This window comes from Clupea harengus, chromosome 25 (assembly GCF_900700415.2).
Source record: "Clupea harengus chromosome 25, Ch_v2.0.2, whole genome shotgun sequence".
Classification (NCBI taxonomy): Eukaryota; Metazoa; Chordata; class Actinopteri; order Clupeiformes; family Clupeidae; genus Clupea; species Clupea harengus.
The window spans coordinates 10,548,510-10,573,250 of NC_045176.1; the positions used below are offsets into that span (position 1 = coordinate 10,548,510).

General features: G+C 39.7%; 1 protein-coding gene across 3 annotated transcripts in view; it reads right to left on the reverse strand.

Annotated features, from left to right (window-relative positions):
- The window catches only part of LOC105900533 (corticotropin-releasing factor receptor 2), a 62,446-nt gene extending 40,953 nt beyond the window's left edge, over positions 1-21,493 (reverse strand). Inside the window, exons 1-3 of one of the 3 annotated variants that reach the window (XM_031562892.2) lie at positions 21,039-21,493; positions 18,874-18,955; positions 12,447-12,566 (exon numbers count right to left, since the gene is read on the reverse strand). In XM_031562892.2, coding sequence (XP_031418752.1) covers positions 12,447-12,566; positions 18,874-18,955; positions 21,039-21,080 — 244 coding nt within the window. In that variant the 5' untranslated portion in view covers positions 21,081-21,493. Of the gene's footprint in view, positions 1-12,446; positions 12,567-12,674; positions 13,312-18,873; positions 19,510-21,038 lie in introns of those variants that run through there. The other 2 variants (XM_042703707.1, XM_012827854.2) reach the window with 2 other exon arrangements.
- Between the last annotated feature and the right edge of the window lie 3,248 nt (positions 21,494-24,741).

The window sequence follows — 24,741 nt, forward strand, 5'->3', positions numbered from 1 at the left end:
ATGACTAAATGTAAATGAAATGTAAATGTTTTCACTTCACCTACATCCTACACAAACCATATGACTCATAAATGCATGTAGAGGTTACTGAAACTGAAGCCATCCATACAAATATGGTAGTTTGCCGTAACATCCAAATAATGACAATTGGGCAGGTAGGTCAATATTTTTTTCACTCCTAGGGTTAGTGCTGTTGGTGAAATTCCTACTCTGCCCAGTCAAGTCAGGAAGCCATTCCATCCACACAGACATACAGAGCATGACGGACACAACACAACTCAAGAGCAAGAGAGAGAGCTGTGCATTTCTTAGGGGTTAGGGTTAGGTATTCTGTGCAGTCCAGAGGTGGGTGGAGGCTTTTAGCTACTCCTAGCCTGACGCTGTGACATCTTTGTCCTAATGGCAAGGTGGGACGAAAGAGTCCATAATTACATGACAAATCACAGGCTGTGTATGTGAGGCTCTATTAATGTAACCATATTTTTAGTCTAGCGTTAAGTTACGCACATTTGTCACCGGTTAGCGACATGTCATTTCATCATAAGGGTACTGTAATTCAGACATTCCTACTGGAGTTAAGTAAAAAATAAAGGAAAAATAAAGATATTTTGTCATGGTCTTTTCTGTCGACTTTTTTTTTTGACTACTTGTCGATAACTTCACAGCACCATTATCATGAAAAACTAAAATCATCAACAAGCAGGCATGGATTTTGGTTAAAAGTTATCGCTGCCAAAATTAAGATCATCACCCGCCAGACAACAATCAGTTTCTTACCATGGCATTACAATGTGTGCTTTTCTGTTTGGTCAGCAGTAAGCTGTAGGCTGGCAGATTAGATTTGTCCTGCCCAACCTCACACTGCACAAGATCCCTGTGATTACCTTTCACACTGTCCACACTGACACATACAAGGATGGACTCAAAAAATACCTAAAAAAAATGAGTTTTTCTAAGGAATGCATTTCCTCTGATGTATGAAATATTTTTGGGGGGGTGTCAATATGCTAAACATTATAGTGTGCAGTGATATTCTGCCTCCTGCCTGTGTATTGGATGGACGAACTACACTGTGCTGTGAAAAAAGTAAATAATATCAAGCAAACTGTGCATTGAAGGGGCCATATTATGACAAGGACACTTTTGTAGTGCTTCTGCACATAGATTTGAGTATCTGGTGTGCCTACCAGCCAAAAAAAAGACGACTCAGCCAGTTTGTTAAGGCTAGGCTGTATATGTCAAAAAAGATGTGATTCAGCGAGCCATTCAGTCTGAACATAGTCTAAAGACTCACCTGAAGTTACCAAAACTTCACTTCACTGTCACTGTGGGTAAGTTTAAGGTTTTGGACATATTCCAGCAAAAATACTTCTTACTGTATGATTATTTGATAGGGATTTCTGTGAAAAATGCAAGTGGGGCAGCATAGTATGTCAATGTTATTGTACTTCAACTTGTGCAGAATTCAAATAAACGTGACTCTGGGACCACTGTGTTGTGAAACAGTATGATAGTAGGTCAAATGGGATACATTTCTTCAAATGCTTATGAGAGATTTATTTGTTTTTACTCCATGTTGTATGCATTGAAGTGCAAGGATAATGGTCTGTCAGATGTTTTTTAATGTACAATATGGAGTCTACATATAATTTATTTAAAAAAACAAATATACAGACAAGCTCTTTACCATGTAAGTATTATTTCTCCTCTAAAGACTCTATCTGGCAGCCCTACACTTCAACGAAAGTACTAAGGGTCCCCAAGCAAGAACATCGGCCGATGAGCCACTATTTAGAGGGAACTTCCCATAAGACAAGAAGGGAGAATGCACAGCAAAGCCAGTGAAAACATTATCCAACCTTCTGTGGGTGTCACAGGCTTTATTGAACTCAAACAATGTATTGACAGCCATTATACAACAAGCAAAAAATAAATAACATATAAAATAACTTTTGTCTTTAAATGGGCGACATAATAAATAGAATAATACAAATAATATAAATACTCAAAAGTGAAAAATGTGCAACACTACAAGAGGGTCACTGGATTTTGTTTATCTATTTCTATTTAATCTATCTAATTTTCTTGTTGTTGTATTGTATAACAGATTACGGGGATGAACTGTTGGACCTCATCTTTGACAAGATTTGTCAGGACCCAGCCCCATACTGTATGTGGATACTGCCCAGTTTGACCAACCAGACAAGCCAGCCAGGTGTCAAGGTTCAATCAAGGGCAGGTCTCAGGGTTTACATCGTATTTAGAAAACTGCTTTATAGATGCTGAATGCATTCTGTGGTAAGAACACATTTGAGCACACATGTTTGAGGCCAGGATGATGAACCATGCATGCTGGTTGGTTCTGAAGATGCATGGTCTTGTAATCTTAAAAATGGGAAAGGGTAAGTGACATGGAATATGTAAGGGATAATGTATAGTGAAGGGATATATGAAGGGGTTTATTTTTAGATAATGACCGCCGGACTATACATTATCCTGCTTATTATATTTCTATAGACTAAGGGTCTCTCTGCAGTCAGTCCCCAGCAGCTGAACACGCCGACACTCGCTGCTGGTGATTAGGCAGTGCCCTCACGGCTCTCAGTCTGACAGCAAGTGAAGCCTTCACAGCTCTCTTCAGCACAAATGTACTCACGAAGGACTCAAATTGCTCAACGCTGACAATGAACGCAGTCAATCTCACATTTTCTTTGAGGGTGTTGAGGGGTCAAATATTCAATTATTATTTTGGAAAGGCTAAATGATGACTAAATGATGAAAATATATTCTCACAAATCAGACAAAAATAGGCCTGCTGAAAGAAACTATATGTCGTTTCTCTAACAACATCCACTGATGTTTTTGTAAAAGGGAAAACTGGAATGAAACGTTTTGGCCAACACTGAACTTCGCTAAAAAAGAATACTGAGCAGAGATGATAGTCATTCATTAATTGTCCACTTCAATTTTAAGCCATTTTTACCAATTAAATAAAGGTACAAATCTTTTTCAACAAATGTATTATACTGTCCATTCTATTATGTCACTTAATTTAAAGGTACAGTCTGCGATTCTGGTGACAGGTTGTTGACATTTGAGCTCAACAGCTAATCAAATCTACATCCCTCTCATCCATTCTCCTGAAGCAACGTATTGATTGGCTGGAATAGTGTATGGCTTGATCCAAACCACTATGTTTGCTTCCAATTTACAAAGAACCGTGAGGAGCAATTCGCTGAATTTGACAAAAAGCGTGTTGGATTACAAACACGGCCTGCAACTTCATTTTCAAACAAGTTAATTATTTACTAAACATTCCAAAGAGGAGTAGGCTTCATGTTCTAAGGTATGGAGTTTGTTTTGAATCCAAGGCATTCTTCAGGTTTCTGTAAACCATTTCTGTGAAGTTAAAGCAACATTATGCAACAATTTGACACTTTTTGAGGTATGGTTTTATAGGCAACTAGTTTTGGTACCATCCTCAAATTAATTTTGATAGCATATGGTCATGTGAAGGACAGATAAACACCTCTCCCACAGATAAACACCTTTCCCACTAGACATCCAGAATATGCACTATTTAGTTATGTGTTCCAGGCTGGAACACCCTGCAAAAATGGCATAAAAGCTTTCACAGCATGACATTGCCAACTATACTGCCAGAAGACACCAGTTAGTGTGTTGGCAAGCTTCTATCAGTGCCAACTGGTCTGTTGATGGTGTTTGCAAGATTTTTGGATGCCTTTTAGGTAGTTAGCTTCCTTGTTTTGGAACAGAACTACTTATTGCTGCTTTAAATAGATAACAATTTGCTTATATTGTTGTGTGGTGCTTGTAATACCACAGCTTTGCTGCGCAGAATACTGTGGACTGTTTTATATTAATCATCAGACTACATACTCTTGACGTTTTTGCAGTTGGTGAAAGGAGTGGTAACACAAATCACATTTCATCAGGAGGACTGGCAACATAATAGCATGACACACAACAATCCAATTTAAAGAAAGCCTATGCTGGATATGAAAGATGGGAATGATGGTTTTGCTATAGCCATGCTAGCAATTGGACATACAAACAACCCTTGTGTTCATTTGTGTCTCTGCCTGTCATGAGTACAGATCACACACTGAGTGAAAAGTATTCAAGAAAAGAAACAGAATGTGCTACGAGTAAAAACAGCGACCCATTTTGATATCACGAAAGGGCGAGTTTTGAGCGCTGTTTCGGTGCTCATTGATGAATTATGCAGCAGAAAAGCAATGCAAACAGTGTGGCATATTTGGACATAATTTGCATCTTTTTTGTAAACATTAGGCTATCACCATGTGTGCTATCTTGAAAGCATTAGGTGGCCAAAGATTCATAGCATTCACAGCAGTACACTATATACTGTATAGACAGCTGAAACAGAGAAAGCACAAGTTGGTGTCACTGTAAGGTAAAATCTTTGAAGAACTTGGGATCCTCTGGAGAGGAAGGCAAGCCCAGTCCTGCTCCCAAGTTAAAGTGACTGAAGAACAGCACTACAATACTCTCACAGTTCCTACCTAAGCTACCAGTCATCTTATAATCTACGGAGTGTATATATATAAATATAGATCAGTAGATGATTTGTGACCTATATTTCATGCAATATTCAACTTTTTAATTGAGCCGTGATGTAGAGACCTTCGCTCCCTCTCTCTGGCCTCTGGCCACAGATGTGAACTTCTCATACTCTAACATGCATAATATTTCTTGGATCGCTGAGAGCAGTGAGAGGTTGTCTCATGACAGTGCGGTCTGAAACTTGCTTTAATGACCAACGCCTACTCACGGTGTGTCTTTCATTACAAGAGAATGTGGTGGGTGGGAGGTTCGAAGTGTTACACTTCAATAGGCAGAACAGCTAGGTAAGTGGCATCATTCAACCATGCACCTGGTATGTGTGCTCTCTGAATCATGGAAAGGTAAAACATGTATTTAGTGTGGTCATTTTTACCACTTTTTCATCAAGGTCAGTTTGCTTCATATCAGGGTGCCATTGTTGTCATGTGTCTTGGTTGACTTCAATTATCATGGACAGAGGCAAAATCTGCCCTGAAGAATTTGTCAAAACATTCAAAGGAGTTAGAGATATGTTAAATTCCCAAGGCACTGTGTTTTCAAGCTGGGGCCTTCTATATCAATGTGTACAAACTCACTGTCCTAAGCCTGTGGCATACCATTTCATTAGCATAATAGCCTCATGTGTTGCTTTCAATTCATGCAATAGAATATGTGACAATGCGGAATCATCACTGTCCACCATCTTCTGTACTTCATTAGCGGCAATTAACTTGATGACAGTGGATAACAGCCACGTCAACTTGTCAAACACGTGTTGTCAAATAAGACTCTTTTATAACCTTCCTGAAGCAAGCAAGAAAATGAGGAAATGATAAACAACATAATGAATATGAGGTACTTAACACAAGACAAAATAAATATATATATATATATATATATTAGCATTACTGGTGGAATACAGAATACATAGAAAGCTGTTCTAAGTAACTAGAGTGGTTACCCTTCTCCCTTACTTGGCTATGAATAGCTAACATGCTGTGGGCATCGCCTTAAGTTTTCATGACTAGGCAGTGCTCTCAAAAGCACTGACACAAATCAGTGTGCTGTTTGTCTTTCTCTTCATTTCGCCCTCGTACGTAACGAGAAACACAAGTGACAGGTCCAATCCACAACCTCCCATGAGGTGGATGGGAGTGCTGACAATTTACGATGATCAATCAGATAGAATCCCTTTTGGCAATGCTTTCATCAGCCCACTGAATTACCACAAAGGACATGAGAAGGCCTCGGGAGATATTGAACCGTAACTGTGTGGTATTTGCGAATGCAGACTCCCGGGTGTTCCAGGGAGAGGTGTTAATATTTTGGCCAAAGCAGGACTGGGCTTGCCTGCCTCCCCATAGGCTACAGAGCCACTGAATGACATAGCTACGGCCATAACAGGGACAGACAAAGAAGGACCTTGCGTGACATAAGAACGTAAGAACTCATCCACACAGAGTAAAACGGACTCTGAATAAAGCATAGGAGAGGATAAACACAAGGCAAAAAAAAAGGACGGGCCGTGTCTTTAAAAATACATGGAGCTCTTAAGGAACCTCTTTGAGGCCTTTGTAATATTGATGCTTTCAGGAGGGATGGCAAGTGGTAGTATACAATGGTTTACCCGAAAGGTTGTGTACTTGAGGGAGACCTTCGATTTTTGTTGAGGGTCTCAACAGCTCAATGACGCCATCATTACAGATGAGAAAATTTCAATCAGTTTACGTGACTAACCCTTATCTAAGACCCTGGACAGAGATTGCTCAATCTCCATTTCATTAAGAGCTGAGAGGTGCAATTTCCATCTTCCAGAAAGATGACTGTGAGGAGTGCCTGGTCCTCCTCTTGCATTCTGCAAGTCAATTACTGGTTGGACATATCTTGCCTAAATGCAAAAGACACTGTCACCAGTGTTGACAGATACATTCAGATTAGGCTAGATAATGTAGATCTTTCTGAAAACGGTGAAAAGTGTCAGAGGTTATCTAATGTCTGTCCTTTCTCAATGTGAGCAGCTTCAACAGTACCCGGTCAAAAGGATTATATAATTGAATAGAGATCCAAAGGCTAGTTAAAAAATATTTCAATTTTAGTGGAGGGATAATTAAAGACATTTTAGAAGCTGATGAATGTAGCTCCTTCATCAGAGAGTACTTTCTCAGCAGCAGATTGGGGATTGCAGGGTGCTTATTTTAGAAAACCTCCAGAGTTTCGCACCTTAAATGAAGACGTTCCAAATTTACACCAAGATGCCATTTCAGGAACTGGAACGAGAGACCTAGCAGCCTGCAGGAAACGTCTAGTGTACCTCCCTCAAGGCGGATGTGAAACACACAACCGCAAAGCATGATGGGGCACAGATAGTGGAGTGAAGCTCAGCTGTATCTGCCCACCCCCCTGAGTCAAATGGGGATGACAGCAAGGGGTCGCCGGGGTCACACAGCAGCACATCAGCCCCCTACCCTCTGAGGAGCCGGCCTGGGCGACCCCGCTATGTTCCACCCTGCTGGGGCCAGCCAGTCAAGGATTATAGACCATTCTGTGCACAATGATTCCTATGACCTTAAAATCTTCCAGGGATGTGTTGACAGACACACAGCGATCACATGTTCCCCTGATCCTTCACTGAAGAGAATCCAACAATCTAACACAAGCTACAGAGGGTGGTCCGAAAATTAAAAAATTAGAACAGTCATTTTACTCTAAAACGCTACATGTTCTTAATGATTTGTCAAATGTGTATGCTTCTGCACAAACACACACCCACACATGCACAGCAAGAGAATGAGAGAGTGAGAGAGAGAAAATGATAACAATAATGAGAAAGAGATAGAGGGAGAGGTAATTTGTGGGTTTCTGAATTAAACACCAATAACTGACTCAAAATAAACAAAGTTTTGAAAATGAATAGTCTGGATCAAAATGCAGTGTCATTACACGCTACATTAAGCAATGAATACTACGGGAAAATATACAACACAACACAATGATAACTAAAAGACATAAAGGGAAAAGCCCTGACTTTCGAATGCCGAAATGCGGTTTGTAGAGGTTAGCTGTCAGTCATTTTGCATGCAAAACAGATGGCTTGCTGTCCCGTCTGGCTCCTTAGAGACCCTGTTCTACCACTGAAGGCTGAAGATTAGGACTGAGTAATTGAAGATGGCTGAGTGATTAATGCCTTCTAGGAGGGAGGGGGGGCTACGACAACTTGATAAGGGCAACCTCAAGCGCAATGCTGCAGTGGGTTCGCAACCATGAAAAATGGAGCCTGAAGAGACGCTCAACCAAGGCAGATATAGTTGATATCTTAACAGGTTTTGTCACAACTTGCCGGTCTGAGAAACAGTTTTAACTTAAGCTCCAGAAATGTACACCTTTCGTGCAGGTCTCAACTTCGACTAAATGCAAAAGAGAAGGAAAATCTTTACACTGCCGTTAGACTGTGTGTGAAAGACTAATATGTTAGCTGATATGCAGGTACTTAATTGTTAATTAATTCATCATGCCACTGGAGAATAAAAACATTCTACTTGACCAAAAAAAAAAACATATCCCAAAATATTGCCAACACCTACGCTAGGATCAAGAAAATATTACATGACAGCACATATCCTGAGGAGGATACACTAAAGTTCTAAATGGAAAGATGTGGAATTTAGAAAACTGATGCTTCATATAAAGATGATGGATCAAATAGCAATGAATAAATTATTCACGTGTTTCAGTTATAAATACCCTCAGCCCTCCTATGTATAACCACGTCAACCACTTGATGAATATCATTATGGGAATAATGCAGGCAGTCAAACAGAAATAGATCATCTCCCAAAGCCTGATTTAAAGAATGCTGCCATATCCATGACGGTTTTAAACACAGGCATGACTGGAGACAAGACATGGCTAGTGATGCACCCTATTGACTATGAAAAGTTTAAATGCATCCTGAGGCATGCTATCGTCCCATTAGTTAGTTAGCACAAAAACATTTATGTAACCATGCTTCAGTGGAATATGATAATTTGCTGACCTCCCGTTATGGCTGTGCGATATATGACGATGTCTATAATGTGACGATAGGCAATTCATTATTCACCTGTCAAAAGGCGTTTCGCATGTTTAGTAACAAACAACCTCAAAAGCAGGCATCGGATTTTCTTACCTCAGTTAACTGTTTTGTGTTAATCTGGTGGTTGGATAAGGCGCAAGGAAACTCTACTTCGCATTGTGGAGTAGGCCTAAATTCTTACTTCACGTTGGATGGAAATTTTGGCTCCTGCAACTTTGATTTGGCTCCAAATATTTTTTTGTCTGGAGCCCTGCTAAAAAAAAGACAGTCTTGGCCTCAAAGTGATCACAACTACTACACAACTACTTGATAATGGTAAATGGCTCCACATAATTATTGATAGAATCCTGAGAGAAATAATGTGGCATCAATGGGGCAAGTGCTCTGGTATGAACATAGTATATGAAGGAGAATACGTTTTGGTCAAAAGTGGATAGAATGCCGGAACGACTTTGCCACCATTTTGACTACAGCTCCTATTCCTACATAATGCCGACACAGTAGCCTGACGATGTCATACTCATAATTCTAGTCAGAATATGAGTGTTATACTGCTCCATTGGGCTGTGATTATGGGGCGTGTTTCAACCGAACCAGAAAAAAAATGCCTCTTCGCTCAATTGGATAGAGCTACAACCAATCAGAGCAACGTAGTCATCATCGGGGCCAGCTGATATATTAAACTTTTTCCGAATCCCGTAGGAAGGACGGCAAAAACATCTTTTCGATCTACAAATGCCTTGATCGCGTTTCTCTGTTCCTCTTTCAAAATGAATGCGCTGTCGATGTCTTCCAAAACAGACTAGAAAACTGAATCAAAACATCTCAGCTCTCCAACGGCAGCCATGTTTGTGAAAACGAATTCAAACCGAGCGCTCTTTTATGACGTGGTGGATAACGTTACTGTTGATCATCTGTCCATCATCGTATAAAGCCCGCCCTGACAATTTCATTGGTCTATTTATCTCCTCACAGACTTTTGTGAGGAGATAGTTTCTCCCCAACGGAGCAATGCCAGACCGAACTTCCCAACCTAAAATGTTGTGGGCGGGGCTAAGTTCGCCTGGCATCCAGGCTACCAGCACAGCATGTCGCCGGCAAAATCACAGTTTTCAATAGCTTTGATTCCACTATCGGCCAGTGGAAGCTAGGGCTATCTTCTTGCTTGGGGCCTCAAGCCAAGAGGAAAAAAAACATTTGCGCTTCTACTATCGCAGTATTGCCCTAAAACCTAGCCATAACAACCTGATCATCCAACCGCTCATTTCAGAAGCGAGTGGGAAGTTGAGATATCATGCGATGAAGACTGGATGCCAGGCACCTACGACCTACAACAGAATACGTTTAAAAAGGAATATAATGATATCAGATTCCTCTATCCCTTAAAACTGAATATTTTAGTAATTCAATCCATATCACAGGTAGCATGAAGACGTGGCTCAAATATAAGCCAGCTACAGGCATAGTTCCCGTTAGATAGCAAGATAGTTACAAATGTTTACATAAGTGAATTTGATTCAACATCCATACATATCGTGCGTGTGTTTGGTATTGAAATATATTGAGATTTGATCCACTAGTGTTGTGAACCGTGTCTATAGCCAGCCTGCATCATGTAACACTGCAAGGGCAAGTTCACAGTTTTTGGGTTTGCAGACTTGGGTTCCTATTGATGCGTACCCTGGTAGTCGTGCAACTCGAAATGTCTTAGCTTTTATGCCCATCAGCTGAGTCAGAATGGACACCTATCTAAAGTATATCAAACGTGTTGGTTGTTCAGTCTCCCCTACTTGATCAAGCTACCATTGCACATTTGTATTAACCCAAATATTAAGCAGAGACCTGATTTTGCATGCTGACCAGCTCCAACAATTTTCCATTTTTTATTATCTGTTAAGGTTATTTGGTAGCGTGAAGGTTGTTTGATTGTGACTACTTATCTTCTTTTGGCGCTGAACCTCTCTTACCTGACTCCACTAATCCTGCCTTTCACCTTGACACCGCCTCAAGCACCAGTAAGTCCTGCTTGGCCCAAAACCCCTGGCCGTAAACCCAGTGGAGGCACAATCAAGCCCCAGAAGTGACAGTGGAAACGCAACAGGCCTTGGCACACACTAGCTCAGCCTAATTTGGCCCGATAATAGAAACACAGCTATTGCTGGGAATAGGATATAACATACAACCTCACTGCAATCACGGATTTACACTTCTAAATAAGTAGTCACGTCTTTGAAAAAACAATTTATGCAGGTATACTTCTAAATCCACAAGCATTTCTGACACAGATAAGTGATGGTAGTACAACTAGTAATGCAAAATGTGTTTGACGCAAAGGTTGGCCCTGTTTAGCTGTACTATAAGAGTAAAAATAAATGTCCACTAAATCACACTCTGTTGTACACAGTACAGGGCACATGAGACACAGGAACACGGTTATTGCCTGTGGCAGCTTACTGTCAATTACATCAAGATAAAGTTTTAAAACAAATAACTTTTTTAGACAGCTATTTAAAACCAGGATTGACAAATTAATCTCTAAGATTCGTAAAATGTATATTTTGTCAGTGCTGCATATATAACACAATCACTATGACTTTTGTCATCATTGGCCTTTTAGAGGAATTTCCAGAATTTCAAACGCCGCACGAAGGTCAGCAAGTAATACATTTTCAGATTAGGGTTAAGTTAGGTGATTGAGTGTATATGGTCTATGGGTATCTAGCATCTACATAAAATAGCCCATTGACTATTCTTTGTCTTGTCATCCTTTTATTTTGCAAATGTAGTTCCTGAAAGTAAACATTTACGCTAGGTGACTTTATATCCTGAAAAACGACATGCATTAAGAAAAGATTGTCTCCAGGACTCCCCTGATCCCTGTAATCAGTTATGAAAAATGTGTGCTATATTTAGTAAACTTTCAAAGCAAAGGGTATCCCTGCTTGCCAGCCAATTATTTTGCGTGTGCACTACACATTGCTGGGATAGAAGCAGATTCCTGTGAAGGCTATGCCTGGTGGAGGTTACCTAAAATGCTACTATTGCTTACAACAAGAAAACTATGACAATTGGAATAAACAAATCCTTTTTTTTTTGTTCTCATGAAATGATTCTGAGGCTGCCTTGTATCCTCTGTAAGTAATTTAGGTCTGTGCCCTTTATAAACTGACATTGACAGATACGATCTATTCTTATTTAAGGACGTGTACCATCACACTCCAGTCAGTTGCCATTTTGCACTTATTGTTCCACCTTTTATCTGCAAACACCTGCATTAGTTCCAGTGCACAGACACTCACTCAGGCACCTGTGAGGGCATAAGCTCTCTTTACCCAGGCAACAAACTGAATCACTATACTCCAGCATTTTCAGAGGTGAGATAATATCCAAACATGACAGGAAAATGAAGAGAAGTGTGGGTGGATAGGAAGGACTTTGGCAGCTTTGCAGACTAACACATTCAGGTCATGCTCCTCAACCTGACACATTGGAAAGCTTGCACTAGCCAATACGCTTTTATAGAGAAATACTATACAACTACCTAAGACATGTTACACAGATGAACTACATAGCGTAGCCTACATAGCGATAGATATAAATGATCCATTATTGTACCCCATCGTTCCCAAGACACATCTATAACATGAGAAGCAGCTACTTGGATGCAATCTACTCAACTCGTGTGACCGTACTACTGCTTGAATATATTCTATGACCTAGTAACCAATACATAACCGAAGAGTCAATAAGACAACGCCAAGAAATACTATTATCAATGTCCACTTACTTGTTGTGTTGTATTTCACCCCGTTGATGTACTCCGGACATGGTCGCTCCACAATTCGACCCGAGTTGCTCCTTGGCCAGCAAGTTCCTATCTCATCGGTTGTGGCATTACAATAAAGACCTTTAATAAACAAAAGAAAGAAGAATGAAACATCAGTAGAAGTAATATCCTTGTGTACTGACACGAATGTGTTCGTGAGTATAGTGATAAAGTACCCCAGAACCGTACCATCAAAATTCATTAAGGAGAAAGATACATTCTCATAAAGGGTGTCCTGAAAAGCGTCCATGAGACTACAGTTGGGATCACCAAACTCCCCAATGAAGATTTGAAAAATCGTGGCATCCATGTTTCAAAAAACTGAGCTGAACAAACTGCTATCTTAAGTAGTGGTCTGCGGTCTTCTCTCTCAATGTGGCATTTGAATCAGTTTAATGCATGCCCTGATGGCAGCCGCGCTCAGTGCGCGCGCGGGTTATCCATTCGTCCAATTGAAACGCTCACAACGGAGCTCTAGTATGACGGAATTTTTCACACACTGGATCTACAAATTAGAGTTAGAGTTGATGGTTAGAGGACGACAACCGAATCGGTCGTTTAGAGGAGTCACTGTCCGCAGTGAGTCTGTGTCCTTTTTATTTTCAGTTTTCAAACACGCTGAAAATGTAACACTTTCGGCTGACAGCGGCTATTGGTTTTATATGTGTCAGACATAGTTTCAACTTTCTTGAAAAATCACAGCAAGGCAGCAAACCCAAGCGAATGAATCGATTATATTCTTAGATTGTTCGATGTTAGGAGTGACTCTGGAAGACGTACAGCAAACTGCTTTTCGGTTCGTGAAGGTGGTTAGCAAGACAGAGATGGTGAGAATGGTGAACCTACCCATAGCCAAGGCATGGATACTGTAAATGAAATAACCGAATCGACAAAACGTCCCATTTACACTTAAAGAAACACAGTTAATTTTCGACACAACTGCAATTGCGAACTAACAAGCAAAAATAAATTCTTCAGCTATCATATTCGAGGATTATGGTTTACTTCCAATGAAAAAAAATATCTAATTTTAGCTCCATATATTGGCTTTCAAAAGGGAGAAATGTCAGTAAACATTGAGCTAGCGAGCATGTTGAATATTCCTAATAATGTGGGATGCTGTAATTGCCTACCTAGAACTATTAATAGCATAGCTAAATGTTAATGCATTCAGCTGAGTTGTGTGCAGGGAAGAGCTCTAAAAAACCCAGCAGAGTTCATAGATTGGATACTCATTGAGATCAGTGCTAATTATCAATTGCCCAATCACTGTCCCTATTATTCACAAGCCTAGGTAATAGCATTTTGGCACATTTCAGAATGCTTTAATGTTATTTCCTAGTAGAAGTCTAGGTCAAGAGCTGTCAATCTATTTACTAGAAGCAAGCTCTGAAACTAGTGCAAATAGTATGTAGAATTTTGGTATAGAATTTGTCATTGAAATTATGATTCAGTAGGCTATTATAAATGTGCATGGAATGTGCCAGGCATAGACCTTGTGATAGGCCTACATGTGAAACATAAACATGCAATGGTCATGTTAGATAAAGAGCACCTACATTTTATATTTATAGTTTGTTTGAATGATCCCTTTACATGGCAGGGGGCACTATACATGCTCTCTATCCTTTTGCCTCATTTGTAGAATAAGCAAAGTTAAGTAGCGCAACATTGTAGTCATAATATCACTGTCACTTAAATACTGCGAGTGTACTTTCACTTCAATTGGCTGACTGTTCAGAGGTCAGAACTGTAAAATCCAGTCTGGGCCACTCGGGTCTTGGAATTACAGAAAAAAGAATGTTACATCAGAGTTGCACGGTTTAGAAGATCAAAAGCTTGCAAATATATGACTGATCACAGAGCAGTCCTGAGACCCTGTGGCTGTGAACTAGAGTCTGCAAAGATTTCACAAGCTTGCACTGTAGGATTTTCCTGAGAGGTTCTGGGCCATATGCAAGAGGCAAACCAAGCGTGTGTTTCAGGTCACACATCAGGTCTGTTCCAATCAGGGTAAAATACTATCTCGGCAGGGTGTCTAACATGACAGCGAGGCAAACTGATATAACTCTCTTTCCCGTCTGCTAAGGTGCCTTCAAAATGCCCCCGTAACGATCAGTATTGAAGGCAGCATTGAGGATACATGATGAAGATGATCCTGCCTTCTATAACAGTGAAATTACCCATAAATCTGTGTGGCAGCTCTCAACAAACAACAAAGATGTTTGTATATGTAATTTGTTTGACTTTGTTTTGCTTATAGTTTTTAAAAGTTACACAGAAATAGACCCTGTACTATCTGATAACACCATTATTGTAACAAACAATAAGGTTTGATGTGATTTGCAAGGTATCTATAAGCCAACTATATAATGTTAGCATGTTAGCTTACATTAGCTAGTCTAACGTTCTTGCGGTGTGCTGATGTCATACATTACCATACATGTTTTCATGGTTATGGTTAAAGTATTTAGCAGACACTTTTGTCCAAAGCGACTTACAAAACATTACACACAACAAAAGTATCAATTTTAAATACAAATTCTAATTTTAAACAATCAATTATTGTTATTCATAATTATTAATTTACATATGTAAACTATTATTGAAATTATGAAGTATAACTAATTATAACTAATTCACCTGATGAAGTTTCAAAATGTGAGATTTGAAACGCTTTTTAAATATACCAAAGCTGTCACTGGAACGGACAGCACTATGTAGATCATTCCACCACCGAGGTACCACTAACAAAAAAGAGTCTTGATTGCAATCTATTGCTGCTGAGAGAAGGTAAAGACAACAGATGCTCATCAGAGGAGCGAAGTGGTCGAGAAGGTGAATAGCGCTGTTATTATGGCATTTAAATAAGCTGGTGCCGATCCAGTGGCTGTTCTATTGGCGAAAATTAGAAAATGTACGTTTAATTCTAGCAGCTACAGGGAGCTAGTGAAGGGTGACCAGCAAAGGAGTAACAGGTATCCTCTTTGGCAGATGAAAGACCAAACGCATTCTGCATTCTGAATCATCTGCAATAGTCTCAACACATGCAGGCCTGATAAAATTGAATTGCAATAGTCTAGTTTAGAACCAGGACCCGCACAAGAAGTTGCGTAGCATATTGTGTGAGATAAGGTCTTATCTTCCAAATATTATAGTGTTAACCGACAAGACCTCAAGACCGAAGCTACATGCTCAGAGAAATTAAGTTGGTCATCAATTTTCTTTTGTGGTACTAAAACCAGATAGGGTTTTTTTTTTTAACATTTTTGGGCGTAAACGGCCTAGGACCCCTTAAAGTCTTGCTAATGAGTTTTGAAACAGATAACCCTATTTCTTACTCAAGTAACAGCCTACAGCCAGAGACGAGATGAATCTTCTAAATCTCTAATTGGTCAACAATAGAGAACAATTTGATTGGCTGATGTATCTGACATTACGAAACTCCCCTTACTGTCTGTTCCCATGCTCTGACAAAAAGGAAGCAGTGTGTAACATATGTGGCTGCTGATGGATTCACTACGACTGGTTCCGTGGTCAATGAGTGTCAGTGAGATTACCTGATATGACTGTTCTGCTGGATCCCTCTCAAATGCAAGGCATCAAATAAAGGGGGCTAAAAAAAACAGCCCCATTTGGGAACAAGTGCTACATGAAACGAGAAGGCAGTGAGCCAGTGGATTAGGCCGTGTTTATAATTGACAATGTCCTCATTGTTTAACACATTAACAAATTCCGTTGTGTATCTAATGCACAATGACAAATAAAGTATATTCTATTGTACTCTTCAAAGCAAGTAAGTGACGAACAGACAAGTGTCCAGTCAACTGTAGAATAGAACACTGCAAACAGTAAACTGATTTCTCTGTGCAGTTTAGTTCATCCAGTTGAAAAAGCACTTCTTTCATTGTCTTTGATGAACACCAACTTCCATTAAGTCCACACACACTAAGCCATATGAGTTGAGGACAATAAAAAAAAACAGAAGGACAAGCTGAGTTGTAATGTGTTTTTTTTTTTTTTAATCTGAGCTGTAAATTTACACTGAAATACAAATAGCACTGCTAAATGAAAAATATGCACTACTGCATACTCGTAGGTCCATGTAGAATAGAAAACTAAACATGAAATAACAAATACATAATTGAAAAATATAAATATATTCTTAATCCGTGCAGTACATGTTTAAACTGGGTAATTGAGGGCTTTAAAGCATTATCCATTTCGTTCCTCCACTTAAATTGATCATTTGGCTGTTTCCTTCAGCCACATGGTAATACAAATATAGGTACAGAAATAAAATGTTGACCACACTGCTACATATAACTTCATCAACTCCACCCGAGGCATGCAATTCACCATTTTAGTGTGATTAAAAAATCAAACATTCATCAAAGCTTTCATGATGGTCTTAAAATCTGAATATCGAACAGCCTGACTGGCTTTCCATGACCTCTAAACCACCCACTATGTCCTTCACTCATGACGGTAAAAGGCTCACAGCCACATCACATTATCTTTAGCTCTGTTTTGTTTGGTCTTTCTTTTTAGCTGTGAACCGTCTCCATTTAAGAGAAGAAATCAAAAGGCCCTGAAAGGTAGTCGACACCAAGGACAAGGTTTCTTCAGTTGGAACCAGGATATGTGACAGAAATATAATAAGTGTTGAGGAGGGTTGTTTGCCTAGAACATCTTTATGGGCAATACATCAGTTCCACTCAAGAACAGTAAGCTTAAACATATTATTGTATAACAGAGTATCATATTGCTTGGAAATACATTTTAAACAACAATTTTAAACAAAAATAAAGTTGTGTTGTACATTTGGAAAGCAATTCATTATTGTATGAACATATTTGCTCTTTGTACCTATCTGGTTTCTTCACTTAGCTATCATATTAGCATTGACCATAAGACCCCATAGCTACTATGTCTTTTCAGACTCACTCAGCCATCAAGTAATGAGATCAGTGGTGTATTGAGGGTTTTGTATGGTCTATGACAGACCACACTAGCCATGTCAGATGATTATTGTATACGGGCACTTTTTATTTAGACTTTATATACTGACTTACCCACACTAATCAATGCTAACCGATAGTATTGTATTCACAAAACATGTCTGCAGACATGAGTTGTATGTTGGCAAATTGTGTATGATTAGAGCTGTATTTATTGACAGGATAGTATACCTGAAATCTGTGGGTGTTAAGCATTTTGTGCATTTCTATAATGTTTCAAATGTTAATTGAAATGTATTGATTCTTTTTGCTCAATTACTGTTGCACAGATGCCTGGCAGGCTGGTGTCATTGGACTACACATCTGCCTAAGCATTTTAATGAGCTGATAACACCATCACTCTATGACCTTGTCCTGATGCTGATGCTCACATTCATTCATCACTACTGAGTAATGTGATGAGGCTGATGTTTTTATCTCCATACACAAATAGTGGGGAACCTGGAAACAACCGGCAGCTTGAGCAGAAATGGCACAACTGTCACGAATGAATGAATGAGTGAGTGAATGAATGCATGTATGCATGAACAAAGACTTCCAATTACATGGCTACAACTCTCCGCGATCCAATTCACCTCAGTCTCACAAACAAACCCTTGTGGATTTCTCATTACGTGCACCAAAGTCAGTCAGGGATTGGACATCTGTGGCTCCCAGTGGAATTCAAAACACACACACATTTTACATACATACAGCAGATACCATGAAAGTTGTAACCTGCTGATGGCTCTGGTAATGATGCAGTAGTAAGATTTAGCAGATATTGAATTGTTTCGCCAAGATGTTCAAGTCACATCTGGAAGGCTATACAGCTAGTTAGAGAGCTGGAACTGTGTGCTAATTGATGATTAGGTAGTGGTCAAGTCATAGGAAAAATGAAAATCCTTGAAATATAATTGGGGCGTTCAGAGGATAGACAAGTCAGTACAGCTACCACAGCTCTTTATGTCACTTTCTGGTGACTACTTTCACTGACTGCTTGTTCTGATTATGGTTTAGGTTACTGGACAGATAGTTGGTTTGCTTGAAGTATTTAGTAGTATGTTGAAACCATGCACATTTGTTAAATAGTTATTTAACAAATTATTATCCAATCAACCAAATGTTACCAAATTCAATCTGTACCGGCAACCTGACTGGGGGTCAGTTTAATTAATTCGCTGTTTTTTAATTTATTTTTTTTAAATTTTTTTTTCATTTATCTTCCTGAAGGGAAAGCCTAACTAATTCCCTCCATCTCCATGGCTCCACAAACAATGACTTTGCACATCAAAATCTTTACTTCTGCCTCTTTCTACAAATGAAAACAAGCATGTTATGTTACTGCATTTAAAACATTTTAGTAAAACTAGTACAGGAACACTTACCTGTAACATTGTAGAGAGAGGAAAGAGCTTCACAGTACCTCTGAAGTAACACTGATAGAGACAGCTCGCAAAGACAGTTTCGCTGTGAGTGGAAGGACAAGCATACTGTTGTAAGATGACATTTGCAGATTATTAATGGCAACATTCGAGGACAGGTGAAGCAGTACCATGATATGCAATCTGTACATGACTATCAAGTTAACACTGGCATATCCACACATGCTTAATTCTGCTAATTATAAGTATTACTGTAAAGGAATTCTGTGCATGATTATGCCACTAGGGTGCAGTGCGATGAGAAATACCATAGACACTGAGAACAGGGGAGGTGTGGGGCTACGAAAAACAGCTAATTCAGTTTCTGTATTTAATGATTATTATCACCCGGGCACTGCAGGAATTGAGAATGGTGGCTGCACTAAAATAAAAGAAAGAAAAAATCAAAGGAAAGAAAACAGCCAGATAGACATACAAAATAGAGAAATAAGGAAGAAAGTGTTGAACTTCGCATCAGTAATGATGAAGTATTATTATTGATAGCCAAATGGTAAAATGGTGGTGGACATACTGTGCATGTCTGTATATACATTGGCCACTTCATGTGAAACAAGCGGATCACAAGCAATCGATGATTTTTTTTTCTAAGACCAATCACAATACACTCCAAGGTTTCAAATGAGCAAATTCTCATTCTCAATTGGTCTCAAGCATTTAAGAGTGCTCATCTCAATATCAAAGCTGTTGAATGATACCATGTGCATACTAAATATCATATGTCTTTTTTTGCAGCATTTCAGTTGCTATACTGTGTGTCTGAATGGGCAGGAACCTGGCTTGCGTGTCAGTTTGTGTGAGCAGTGGACCATATGTCTGTCCTCTCCTCAGGAGACTTCTGTACTATATCTATGGTCCCCTCAGTGGGCTAATTGGTCTAGTGGGGACCAGAACTTTGTCCAGTCCATTGACATTATCCCCTGGGTCACTGGACACCCCAAGGCCTTAGCCTTTCCCATCAAGAGTTATGGTGGACGATAGCAACTTTCGGCAGAGAACAGCCGGAGTGCAGACTGACTAAAAGAGGAGCTTAGGCCAGTATCTCACACGGCATTTCACTAGGCAAGGGCAGCCCAGCGGCACCCTGTCTTACTCTCAGGGAGAGAGAGAGAGAGAGAGAGAGAGAGAGAGGGAGAGAGAGAGAGAGAGAGAGAGAGAGAGAGAGCAGCTGTGGTAGCAGGGAAATTCTCTTGAGGACGAGGGCACGGATGGGCCAGACAGGAAGGCTTGTGCATGGGACAGCTGAGCAGAGCCAGTCTCAGTGCAGGGTTGCTGGGGGAAGATGGGGTCTGAAGAGGGTCAGGGAGGGGTCTGAAAGGCTCTTCTGGGTCAGGGAGGGGATGGGGACTGTCCTCTTGGCTCTGGCAGGATATTTCAGGGTATTTCAGAACCAACCATGCTGACTAACTGACACATTTTCATGTTTACCATTTTCGCACCCTCTGTGTGTATACTTGAATGAGAATAAACAAGTCAACTATTGAAAAGCATAATATTCAGGTATTTCAGGGTATTTCAGAAGCAACCATGCTATTCAGGTATTTCAGGGTATTTCAGAACCAACCATGCTGACTAACTGACACATTTTCATGCTGACTAACTGACACATTTTTTACTTGAAAATCCATGTTTATGTCATTGTGCAGCCCGTAGTAGCTTTCAGAGCAGATCATTCCCACACACATGTCCTTGGGGGACCTCCATTTGCTTTTCCATGACGTGCATATGTGTTGAGATTTACTGTGTGCAAGCTGCTTTTAGCTTGACCATGCCGTTAAAAGAATATGCTCCATGTCCGTTATGATTCCATGAGTCATTTTGCATTTCTAAATCTAACTGGTTGTCTAATGTGCATACATAATATAATTACACTGTAAAAACAGATCTAGGGAAATACCAAGAATATACTCCTTTGAAGTTTCATTCTCATCAGCATACGCACTGATACACCACACAAATTGTAGGACCGCCAATACATTTCAAACCTTTTCTGTTTGCTTATTAGTAATTATTCAGAAGCTGCCAAGATAGACTAAATAATATAAGAATTTTAAGTGTCGTGTGGATATGCACATACAGATTCATGATGTATAGTGTAGATATGTACTTACGTAGAAAAGAAGAAGGCACATCAAGATTTTTGATATATTCATTGCGTTGCCGTCCCAGGTCAGACTCCAATTAGGCTTTGCTCACATTTTCACGAACAAGACAAAAAAAAGGTCTTTCCAGTGTGTCTTAAAGTACTCGTGAAATCTGTCAAGTTGGTTTTGAAGAATATCCTCATTTATTAAAAAGATGCAAAATGAATAAAAAATGCCTGTCCGCACTTGCCTGTCATGGGCAAACGTCAACTCAAAGAAAAACAAAAGTAACAGCAGCTGTGCTCATTAAGTTCAGTAAAACTCTGCCCAACACATCTCAGCAAGAGCAAAGCCTGTGTTTCCTTTGGAAATAAGACCACATGCACATCTCATATATCCTTGGCTTCTGAAGAAAAACAAATATTTATATATACAGTAATGGCAGTTACAGACTGAGCCTCAGTTGAGGACCATTGACTTCTGGATAGCCTCTTCTTTCACATTTAGGGCTGGTCAGACAGTTGGTCAGCTGGTTGATCAGCCTGTCTTCCAACGACTGCATTCCAAGTCCAGCATGTTTTTTTTTATTGCTCATGCAGTGTTTGTGCACCGCTATCTTCAGACCTTTGAGGACTTTGAGCGATATTTGCTGTGCACAGATTCACAGCAACCTGTGGGAGATTCCGGGCTCTGAAGTAACATAATCAGGGGAAAAACTACTGACAATCAAAACAAGCTGAAATGTTGTGTTTATATTAACATGCTCAGAGTAACATTCACACACATCTATGGAATTGTCTTATATTTGAACTTCTTTCTTTTTTTGTAGTAAGGCCTGAAGGTGCTGCAAACCTGGATTAAAGATGAAAATTAATAATGATTGACAATAATCAGTAATCCAATGAATCTCATATTCATTTGTATTTTACCCCTTAATTAGACTTGGAATGTAGGTTGGAATGTAAGGGTCTCTGGTCTCTGTAAGTGTCTTGCCTTTTGGAATACTGTGTTTGATGGATAGCAGGAGGTATGATAGAATAGGTGTCTTTTACAACCTCTCATTTTAGGTTATATTAATATCAATATCATTGCATTCCTTATACCCCTACCCCCATGATACAGGCCTCTGAAACATTTGCTCACAGCTGGATCCTGGATCATTCTTCTGTTTAGGATACTTAAACTTGGACTGTTTCAAATATCTAATCAGAGACATAGGTGAATCTTCTAGGTGAAACCTTCCACTCTCCCTAGATGCGCATCATTGCAAGAATAAGTCCTGTTTACTGATTGATCATTCTCCGTGTCTCCACTTATCTGTGGTATTAGAAAAATGACCAACCAGCCAGTCCTCTCCATGTTGTTTTAAAGATAATTTTCCTCCTGCCTGTGTTCATGTTTGTTTTAAACATGAATTTCTCATTGGTTAAAAAATCCTATGCGGTGAAAAGAAAATGTTCCAATGTGACCCAGGTCAGTAGACTATGTTAAAACTCTCAAAGCACTTGAAATGCCTTGAGATTCCTAGTTTGCTGTATATTATCTTATCCCTGCCAAAAACTACTTGTGTGGTGTTCCAAGGCAGAATGTATTCAGAATTTCTGCTGTGCTTAATTTCACTGACTGTTATCCACCATATGTTAAAACCACACTATTTGTCTGTGTCCTCTGAAGGAACATGCACTTCTATCTGATGTTTTCCTTGTCTACATTGGAACATTCTTGTTTCTGTTAGAATTACACTTGTTGTTCATCGTTGACAGGGCTAATTCTGTAACATCCGCAGGCAAGAACTTAAAGCTAACCTCTGCAAACTACTCACTCATAACCAAGTAGATTAGAGGAGATTTCACTGCCCAGAAACACACTATCATGTAAAGGTACAACCCTCCATCCCGGTCCCTTTTTGTCATTTTGTCAAACATGCAGTATTTACGAAGACGGCAGCACGTTAGGCTGCCAGTTAACTTTCAGGTCATTGGAAGCGGGTGTCTGATGTTGGTAGAACGGTATTGGGCTAATGAAGAGACGGTTTAGTAGTGCCACACAGAGAATTCCACTGATCCAATTCTGTGCTTACTAAAGTCACACTGTGACTAGTCTATCATTTTAGACATTAGAAATGTTTTGCATGCAAGAGGCACTCAATGCTAGCACAACCTTCATGAGGACAGCATTTCACAATGAGTGACGGACAGAGTAGATTGTGAGTCTCGGAGATTGCAAAAGAAAAACATCTTATCCCAAAGAAACACAATCACAATTGACATATATAGTACAATACATTTAAATATTTCTGCACATTGCAAGTATTTGCTATGAATATTTATCCGTCACAAATGGCATATCCAAATCTGTGAAACAGCAGACATGCTTATTACCCCAAGAAGACAGAAAACGTGTCAGTGTGGGTTTACCTCTTTGCCATCCCTCTGCCCAGCCAAAGCTAAGAGTATTCTGCACTGCTGCACTGAAGTAAGGACCCAGGTGCTTCATCAGTCCATGGCTTCAGATGTCCCTCCATTCACTGTTTCAGCTGGGACTAACCCTGTTTAGATCTGAATGGAAATCACTGAATAAATTGGGTGTCTAAGCTAATTATCTGAATTGAGTTGACCTGCGCTAGAAATATTCAGCATCTCTTGGTATTTTGTTAGCAGTATATTGTTCTCTGACTCGAGCTGGTATACTGTTACAAATGCATGCTCATGTGGGTTTGTAATTTTAGCATACAGAACACTGGTCTGAAACGTTGCTTTGGAGGGAGAAGCATTTGTAGCTTACATCCTAAAAATTTGGGTTACATCATATTAACTGTAAAAAGATCTCATAAGACTATAGCTGGATAATACATGTGTCCCTTTATAATAATGATCTCATAGATCTTTGTATGGACTGTGTTGTATGTTTCTCCCCTTTTGAGACGAAATGTTATTTTTGGAGATTAATTAAAGATTCATTATGTTATCATTTTAATCACAAAGTGTGTTATACAATATAAAGTTAGATGTTTTAGTTCCCACTTGGTTCTACCAGTAAAAGGAAAAGGGAGTTTTAGATTGGCATGTTTCCAGATTTTCAGCTTGTAATTAGATTAGATCAGCATGTTATTAGATACAATTATTCGATTTGTTCCTTGTTGTGTGGAAACTCTGAAGAGTTCATAGTGATTGTGTCCACACAGGGCATGACTATACACCGTGTTTCCAAGCTAAAGCTCGGGACTGTGTAAAGCCTGGCAGCACGGCTCGACCCACCGAGGCATGACAAATCCACAGAGTGATTATCCTTTACTTTAGTGTCCGCTGCTACATCCAGGCTGACCAGAGGCAGTGCAGCCCTCTGTGTCACTAATGACAAACTAGCCTGCAGTTCTCTCGCAGTATTTCAGCAAACACAGAAGAAAATAGCCGTGCTGAAAAAAAAAGAAGAAAAAAAAACACTTCTGAAGCACACCATTTTACAGACAGACACGTTTACATCAGTCGCCCAGAACGATTCATTGTCCGCAAAGCTGCTGAAAATGAGGATATTTGCCACGTCTAAGTCAAACAAAAGATGCAGCATAGGGAAAAGTGATGTGCTAATTATCATACATTCATCCAACATCCGAGTCTCAGACAGGAGGAAATCTTGAGGAGCTGTTTCACAGAGCTTTTGTGTACACAAAGGCTTTGGGTGCAGTGCTTAGTGAAAGTGGATGTTGGAATCTAATGATTATGCTAAGTTC